Below are 9,112 nucleotides of genomic sequence, written 5' to 3'. Positions count from 1 at the left end.
GACCACACAGCCTCCTGTGTTTTTCCCTTGTTAGAAAGTCTGTCACAATGGTGGACATTTGCTTGGGACTTGCTGTCGATATGTGTAGATATTAATATTAATATTAAGACAGCCACCTTTATTGTTGAAGTTTTCACACGTGGCAATACTGTCCTGCAATGATTTAATGATACCGTCATCTCTCCACTGTGTTACCTTAGTGAACCATAGCTTAAGTTTTTAAAACTGAGAGTTAGCAAATACCTGTCCTTAAAGTGTATTGCAGTTAGTAATGCTTTCCAAGTACTGATATGTTCAAAGGGCCACATAAGAACGAGAAATGTAGCAAATCATTTTTAGAAGGCATTTGACGCTGTCCAAGTTACATTGTAGATGCTATGACTAGCTGCTGTCAATGAGACACTGTTTTAGCAGACACGTTATTAATTAAACATGCATTTGATTTTTTTTTTTTAATTAATAGTAGAAAAGGAAAACCGTGTGGCATTCTTCTTTGTGAACGTGCTAAGTGATCAACGCCAATTCAAAAAACCGTCCAAATCTACCAACAAATCCGCGAATCTTAATAGGACGATACAAATGGCTCTCTCTGCCCTTATCCAAGGCGAATGCCACTACTTAAAATGGCTACCTTCCTATTACAATCAACGGAGAGTGAAGCTGGAAGAAGACATCCGGAAGTTGTAGGTCCGCTGATGCCCTTATCAATGATGGCTGTTCCCGTTGACTGTTAAGGAGTTGCCCTCACTTGGGCGGGCCACCATTGAATGCAATGAATAGGACGTGAAGCCAGAGCGAGTCCCGGATGTTGTTCGGCTACGCCGTGCGAAGATGGCTGCCGCAATGCTGAGGTCGCTGTGCAAACTGAAGTGTCCTTCAAGTTTAATTTTGAATAAGCATTTGATCGGCCCTTCTAGCGCAGTGGTGCAAACCAGGTAAGCGAAAAGGAAAAAAAGAGATTATTATTTTTTGATTGTTTGACATTTGGGACGCGTTACTGTAAAAGAGACACGAATTCACCTCGCGTTTTCTGATTTCAAACGCTGTGGCCACTCAAGTTAACGACTTTGCCCGTGTGATTGAATTTGGTTTTTATTTTGTAACACGCATGACCTATTTTGTTAGGGCAATCACAACAGTTGGGCTTTATAAGTGTATAAGAAAGTTTCCAAACGAGAGGAGCCCCCATTCCAGCCCATCTTGCTCGTTTGGTTGTTAGTAGCTTATTGATCCCAGAATCTCATCAAGCAGCTTCTTGAAGGATCCCAGGGTGTCAGCTTCAACAACATTACTGGGGAGTTGGTTCCAGACCCTCACAATTATCTGTGTAAAAAAGTGCCTCCTATTTTCTGTTCTGAATGCCCCTTTATCTAATCTCCATTTGTGACCCCTGGTCCTTGTTTCTTTTTTCAGGTTAGAAAAGTCCCCTGGGTCGACATTGTCTACACCTTTTAGGATTTTGAATGTTTGAATCAGATCGCCGCGTAGTCTTCTTCGTTCAAGACTGAATAGATTCAATTATTTTAGCCTGTCTGCATACGACATGCCTTTCAATATTAATAATAATAATACTAGACTTCATTGAGGGGAGCTCTGAACCCCAGGACTGGGTGCAGCAGCAGCAGGGCTAGTGTGAGTTTGTAACCCTGCTCAAACTCCTGGCTCCTGATCATTTCAATATTAATAATAATAATACTAGACTTCATTGAGGGGAGCTCTGAACCCCAGGACTGGGTGCAGCAGCAGCAGCAGCAGCAGCAGGGCTAGTGTGAGTTTCTAACCCTGCTCAAACTCCTGGCTCCTGATCATTTCAATATTAATAATAATAATACTAGACTTCATTGAGGGGAGCTCTGAACCCCAGGACTGGGTGCAGCAGCAGCAGCAGGGCTAGTGTGAGTTTGTAACCCTGCTCAAACTCCTGGCTCCTGATCATTTCAATATTAATAATAATAATACTAGACTTCATTGAGGGGAGCTCTGAACCCCAGGACTGGGTGCAGCAGCAGCAGCAGCAGCAGCAGGGCTAGTGTGAGTTTGTAACCCTGCTCAAACTCCTGGCTCCTGATCATTTCAATATTAATAATAATAATACTAGACTTCATTGAGGGGAGCTCTGAACCCCAGGACTGGGTGCAGCAGCAGCAGCAGCAGGGCTAGTGTGAGTTTGTAACCCTGCTCAAACTCCTGTCTCCTGATCATTTCAATATTAATAATAATAATACTAGACTTCATTGAGGGGAGCTCTGAACCCCAGGACTGGGTGCAGCAGCAACAGCAGCAGCAGGGCTAGTGTGAGTTTGTAACCCTGCTCAAACTCCTGGCTCCTGATCATTTCAATATTAATAATAATAATACTAGACTTCATTGAGGGGAGCTCTGAACCCCAGGACTGGGTGCAGCAGCAGCAGCAGCAGCAGCAGGGCTAGTGTGAGTTTGTAACCCTGCTCAAACTCCTGGCTCCTGATCATTTCAATATTAATAATAATAGATTTCATTGAGTGAAGTTATGATCTCTTTCTAAAGACTTTCTAACCCTGCAACAAAAAATAATAAAACCTGATTCAACAATGCTACTAAATAAACCCCCAGTAAGCTGGTAATCATTGCTGAGTGGTCAGTGTTGTATTTTTCTGTTTTGATTTGTCTTGTCTGTCTCAGACAGAAGCAGTGGCAGCCCGATGTGGAGTGGGCAGAGCAGTACGCTGGGGCTGTGATGTACCCAAGCGCCATCACTGAGAAGTGGGTGCCCCCTCCATGGAACGGTGAGCCAGTCTGCTGAATAATGTTCCCTTGTTAACATATTGAATTCCACCCCCTCTATATAGAATGAACTCCCTCAGCTTCATAGAGTCCAATGAAAGCTGCTGAATAATGTTCCCTTGTTAACATATTGAATTCCACCCCCTCTATATAGAATGAACTCCCTCAGCTTCATAGAGTCCAATGAAAGCTGCTGAATAATGTTCCCTTGTTAACATATTGAATTCCACCCCCTCTATATAGAATGAACTCCCTCAGCTTCATAGAGTCCAATGAAAGCTGCTGAATAATGTTCCCTTGTTAACATATTGAATTCCACCCCCTCTATATAGAATGAACTCCCTCAGCTTCATAGAGTCCAATGAAAGCTGCTGAATAATGTTCCCTTGTTAACATATTGAATTCCACCCCCTCTATATAGAATGAACTCCCTCAGCTTCATAGAGTCCAATGAAAGCTGCTGAATAATGTTCCCTTGTTAACGTATTGAATTCCACACCCAGCGCTTTGTAGTTTACAGAAAAAAAACTGATAAATATTGAAAAATGTGACATTTTTCAAAATCTAACATGAAATACTACTGAACTGCTATTTTAGCTTCCAGTATAGACGTTTTTTTGATGATATCATTTTGTAGTTTCTTTGATTTACATGATGAATTAAAATACCCAAATTATGTTCATATAGTTCAGTAGGACAGCAGTGTGAAGTAGTGGTTAGGGCTCTGGACTCTTGACCGGAGGGTCGTGGGTTCAATCCCAGGTGGGGGACACTGTTGCTGTACCCTTGAGCAAGGTACTTTACCTAGATTGCTCCAGTAAAACCCAACTGTATAAATGGGTAATTGTATGTAAAAATAATGTGATATCTTGTAACAATTGTAAGTTGCCCTGGATAAGGGCGTCTGCTAAGAAATTAATAATAATAATAATAATAATAATAATAATAATAATAATATAGATGTATTTTGTAATTTTAATTCTGACTCAATCCTAGCTTTCTAGGATGTTTGGCAGCAGCTGTGATCTCCAGTATAATACAGAGAGAAGGGGATGGCTGTAGGTTTCGGGGGTCACTGCGCTGCGCACCAGGCAGGGAGACTCGGGGTTTGATACAGCAAACCTCAAACTAGGTCTCCCGTCGGACGGGGGTCTCCTGGAACCAGGTTTCAAGCCCCCCGCTGATCCTGAAGAAAGGGCTTCGTGTTCCTCTGTTTCATTTTTTTTTTTTTTTTTCGTTTTGATTCAGATAAGGACCCCCCGGCTGAGAAGGACGTGTCGAATCTGACGATCAACTTCGGACCCCAGCACCCAGCGGCTCACGGGGTCCTCCGACTGGTTCTGGAGCTGAGCGGGGAGTCAGTGAAGAAGTGTGACCCTCATATCGGACTTCTGCACCGCGGCACCGAGAAACTGATAGAGTACAAGACCTACCTGCAGGTGTGTGTGTGTGTGAGATCCTCATAGAGAAACTGATAGAGTACAAGACCTACCTGCAGGTGTGTGTGTGTGTGTGAGATCCTCATAGAGAAACTGATAGAGTACAAGACCTACCTGCAGGTGTGTGTGTGTGTGTGAGATCCTCATAGAGAAACTGATAGAGTACAAGACCTACCTGCAGGTGTGTGTGTGTGTGTGTGTGTGTGTGTGAGATCCTCATAGAGAAACTGATAGAGTACAAGACCTACCTGCAGGTGTGTGTGTGTGTGTGTGTGTGTGTGTGTGTGATCCTCATAGAGAAACTGATAGAGTACAAGACCTACCTGCAGGTGTGTGTGTGTGTGTGTGTGTGTGTGTGTGTGATCCTCATAGAGAAACTGATAGAGTACAAGACCTACCTGCAGGTGTGTGTGTGTGTGTGTGTGTGTGTGTGTGTGATCCTCATAGAGAAACTGATAGAGTACAAGACCTACCTGCAGGTGTGTGTGTGTGTGTGTGTGTGTGTGTGTGTGTGTGTGATCCTCATAGAGAAACTGATAGAGTACAAGACCTACCTGCAGGTGTGTGTGTGTGTGTGTGTGTGTGTGTGATCCTCATAGAGAAACTGATAGAGTACAAGACCTACCTGCAGGTGTGTGTGTGTGTGTGTGTGTGTGTGTGTGTGTGTGTGTGTGATCCTCATAGAGAAACTGATAGAGTACAAGACTTACCTGCAGGTGTGTGTGTGTGTGTGTGTGTGTGTGTGTGTGTGTGTGTGTGTGTGTGTGTGTGATCCTCATAGAGAAACTGATAGAGTACAAGACCTACCTGCAGGTGTGTGTGTGTGTGTGTGTGTGATCCTCATAGAGAAACTGATAGAGTACAAGACCTACCTGCAGGTGTGTGTGTGTGTGTGTGTGTGTGTGTGTGTGTGTGTGTGTGATCCTCATAGAGAAACTGATAGAGTACAAGACCTACCTGCAGGTGTGTGTGTGTGTGTGTGTGTGTGTGATCCTCATAGAGAAACTGATAGAGTACAAGAACTACCTGCAGGTGTGTGTGTGTGTGTGTGTGTGTGTGTGTGGTGGGGGGGGGTGTACCCATCAAAGCTGCCTGTGTGTGCGTGCCTGTGTGTCTGTGTATCTCTGTGAGACTTAATAACTTTGCTTTCTGATTCTCTTTTCTTCCTGTGTGCCTGCGTGTGTGTCCGTGTGTGTGCGTGGTGTGTGTGTGTGTGTGTCTGTCTCCCTGTGTGTCTGCGTGCGTGGTGTGTGCGCGGGGTGTGCGTGCGTGTCTCTGGGTGTTTCTTTTCTGAGTCCAGGCTCTGCCGTATTTCGACCGGCTCGATTACGTGTCGATGATGTGTAATGAACAGGCGTACTCTCTGGCAGTGGAGAAGCTGCTGAACATCAAACCACCGCTTCGGGCGCAATGGATCAGAGGTAACAACCACATCACTATTACTGTGATCATCGTCATCATCATCATCATCATCATCATCATCATCATCATCACCGAGTCATTTAGCGGAGGAGTTTATCCAAAGCGACTTCCAGAGACGAGTTTAGATCTTTTATTTAACATTGTATATATCAAAGAAACTACAAAATGACATTGAGAGTGAAAAAAAAAAAAAGTCTATACCGGGAGCCGTGATAGCATTTCATTTTAGATTTCAAGAAATGTCCACTTTTGTCAGTTTTGTGTTACAAAGTATCTGGGGAAAAACTACAAAGCGCTGGGTGTGGAATTCAATATGTTAACAAGGGAACATTATTCAGCAGCTTTCACTGGACTCTATGAAGCTGAGGGAGTTCATTCTATATAGAGGGGGTGGAATTCAATATGTTAACAAGGGAACATTATTCAGCAGCTTTCATTGGACTCTATGAAGCTGAGGGAGTTCATTCTAGATAGAGGGGGTGGAATTCAATATGTTAACAAGGGAACATTATTCAGCAGCTTTCATTGGACTCTATGAAGCTGAGGGAGTTCATTCTATATAGAGGGGGTGGAATTCAATATGTTAACAAGGGAACATTATTCAGCAGCTTTCATTGGACTCTATGAAGCTGAGGGAGTTCATTCTATAGGGTGATGCAAAATGATAGATAGATAGATGTGTCGATTTGACTCACAGCAGTAAAGTGATGTGTCTCTGTTGTGACAGTGCTGTTTGGAGAGCTCACTCGCATCCTGAATCACATCATGGCGATCACAACACACGCGCTGGACATAGGAGCCATGACCCCCTTCTTCTGGATGTTCGAGGAGAGAGAGAAGGTGAGAGCACTCAGGAATGAGAGAGAGAGACAGAGACAGAGAGAGAGAGACACAGACAGAGAGAGAGAGGGGACCAAAATACACATTACACACAGGCAGGTAAGAATTCAGAGAGAGAGAGAGAGAGGGGGGGGACCAAAATACGTGTTGCACACAGGCAGGTAAGGATTCAGAGAGAGAGAGAGAGAGGGGGGGGACCAAAATACGTGTTGCACACAGGCAGGTAAGGATAGAGAGAGAAGGAGAGGGAGATGGAGGGAGAGGAGGGGTGGAACCAAAATATGTGTTGCACACAGGCAGGTAAGGAGAGGGAGGAGAGGGAGGAGAGGGGTGGGGACCAAAATACACGTTACACACACAGGAAGTACATCAAAGAACAGAGAACCACAAATTCAGGGCTGGGAATCAGACTCCTATCACACAGCAGTGTCACCCAGTCCAGGTTTCACTACCAGCTAGATCAGCCCCCAGTGTGTCCAGCTAACAAGCTCAGGTGTGTCTATTATTAAACTCCCAGTGAAACCAGGACTGGATCACACTGCTGTGCAGCGGGAGTCTGATTCGTGTCTGTGCTCAGCTCCAGTGTGTGTCTGTATTAAACCACGTGTTGTTTTCTCTGCCCTCTCCAGATGTTTGAGTTTTATGAGCGGGTGTCGGGGGCTCGGATGCACGCTGCCTACGTGAGACCGGGGGGGGTGCATCAGGTCAGTGTTATTATTATCTGCACTGTCTGTAAACCGCACTGTGTTTAAATATGACTCTTGCATTGTAACCCTGTCTGTGTTGCCCTGTGACTCCTGTGTGAGTCGCCTGGGATAAAGACGTCTGACAAATACATTGATAATAATAATAATATTCTCTCTCTCTCGCTCTCCCTCTCTCTCCCTCTCTCCCTGTCTCTCTCTCGCTCTCTCTCTCTTGCTCGCTCTCTCTCTCCCCCCCTCCCCTCTCTTTCTCTCTCCCCCTCCTCTCTCTCCCCCTCCTCTCTCTCCCCCTCCTCTCCCTCCCCTCCCCTCCCCTCCCCTCCCTTTCCCTCCCTCTCTCTCAGGACATGCCTCTAGTCTGATGGATGACATTTATGAATTCTGTAAAAACTTCTCGTTGAGAATCGATGAGGTGGAAGAGGTGGGTTCGAGCATTTCAACCAGGGGGGGCGGGATTTCAGTCCTGGCGGGACTCCAAGGGTCTCACCTGAGCTCCATTTTCAAGGGGGGGGGGGGGGAGGCAAAAAACTTTGCCATTGTAAAATATCTTAATATTAAAAAAACACACTTAGTGGATCTGATTTTCCAGCCACTATTTCGAAGGCGAATTTAAAGAAAGGGTTTTTTGAGGGGGGGGGGGGGGGGGGGTTGGTTGACTGGTTTTAAGAACCCCCCCCCCCCCCCCCCCGGCAGAACCCCCGCAGTCGAGGCGAGACCGCCCCCCTGTCCTGTCTTACCGTCGCGCTGCACTGAATTCTGGGACTCCCCGTCTCCTGCTTTCCTTCCTCCTTCCAGATGCTGACCAACAACCGCATCTGGAAGAATCGAACCGTGGATATCGGGGTGGTCACTGCGGAGGAGGCTCTGAACTACGGCTTCAGGTGAGGGGGGGTCGCAGGGGGGGGGGTCTCTGCGCTTTGAAAGCAGATCCGCGATTTTAAATGGACAAAAAATGAATAATTGAATCACCTTGTCGTGTGTGAGCTGTATTATTATTATTATTATTATTATTAATTTCTTAGCAGATGCCCTTATCCAGGGCGACTTACAATTGTTACAAGATATCACATTATTTTTACATACAATTCCCCATTTATACAGTTGGGTTTTTACTGGAGCAATCTAGGTAAAGTACCTTGCTCAAGGGTACAGCAGCAGTGTCCCCACCTGGGATTGAACCCACGACCCTCCGGTCAACAGTCCAGAGTCAAGAGTTTTTACACGATCATAAATACAAAATGACGTTCGCTTATTTTTTTATATATGGTCTCGATTCTGAAATTCTAGACGTTTTGTTGTAAATGCTTTCATCTCATCAGAATAGACTCTGGCTCCTTCGCGTTCTCTCTCTCAGGCCCGTTTTGTTCGATTCGAACCCTGTTTTTATCTTTTTTCTCTCTCGTGTTTGGGGTGCAGCGGCGTGATGCTCCGCGGATCTGGAATTCAGTGGGATCTCCGGAAAAGCCAGCCGTACGATGCTTACGACCAGGTGGAGTTCGACGTCCCCATCGGGAGCCGTGGAGATTGTTATGACCGGTGAGACCCCCCCCCCCCTCCCCCTTTCTGTCCGAGCCAGGGGTCCCCCTGCTGGGTTTCCTCCCAGCTGGACCCCGGGTGAATCATTGGACCGGTTTGAGTTTCTGAGACGAGCCAGAAGCTGTAATTGATTTGTTTTGATTAGTTGTAAGAAACGGAAGGCTTCTCTGCCAGGGCCTCGCAGTGTTTCGTTGCTCCTGTCATTGTGAAGCAAGTGCGTTTATTATTAGAAACTGTAAGAGATCTCGAGTAAATACCAGCCGTGTCCCCAATGGAACTCAAGTAATGAGATGCGTTGATTGAGAGCTAAAGTGGATTACAGAAAATAAATCTCAAGTTTAAATAAAAAACACACACATATATAAAGATATCGCTCTCTCTCCCTTCTTCTCTCTCTCCACTTTCTTT

At 45.5% G+C, this 9,112-nt stretch overlaps 1 protein-coding gene across 1 annotated transcript; it reads left to right on the top strand.

Annotated features, from left to right (window-relative positions):
- Positions 1-781: 781 nt before the first annotated feature.
- Positions 782-8,704, top strand: LOC117968548 (NADH dehydrogenase [ubiquinone] iron-sulfur protein 2, mitochondrial; the record flags this gene model as incomplete). Its single annotated transcript, XM_059019683.1, is given in 10 exon segments — positions 782-935; positions 2,662-2,765; positions 4,012-4,202; positions 5,503-5,623; positions 6,352-6,464; positions 7,094-7,168; positions 7,513-7,522; positions 7,525-7,589; positions 7,964-8,049; positions 8,585-8,704. Coding segments are annotated over 10 exon segments (989 nt in total), but the record flags the coding sequence as incomplete, so codon positions are not given.
- Between the last annotated feature and the right edge of the window lie 408 nt (positions 8,705-9,112).

The sequence above is a fragment of the Acipenser ruthenus genome, unplaced genomic scaffold, assembly GCF_902713425.1.
Source record: "Acipenser ruthenus unplaced genomic scaffold, fAciRut3.2 maternal haplotype, whole genome shotgun sequence".
In the NCBI taxonomy this organism is placed as follows: Eukaryota; Metazoa; Chordata; class Actinopteri; order Acipenseriformes; family Acipenseridae; genus Acipenser; species Acipenser ruthenus.
This window is presented reverse-complemented; position numbering and strand designations above follow the sequence as displayed.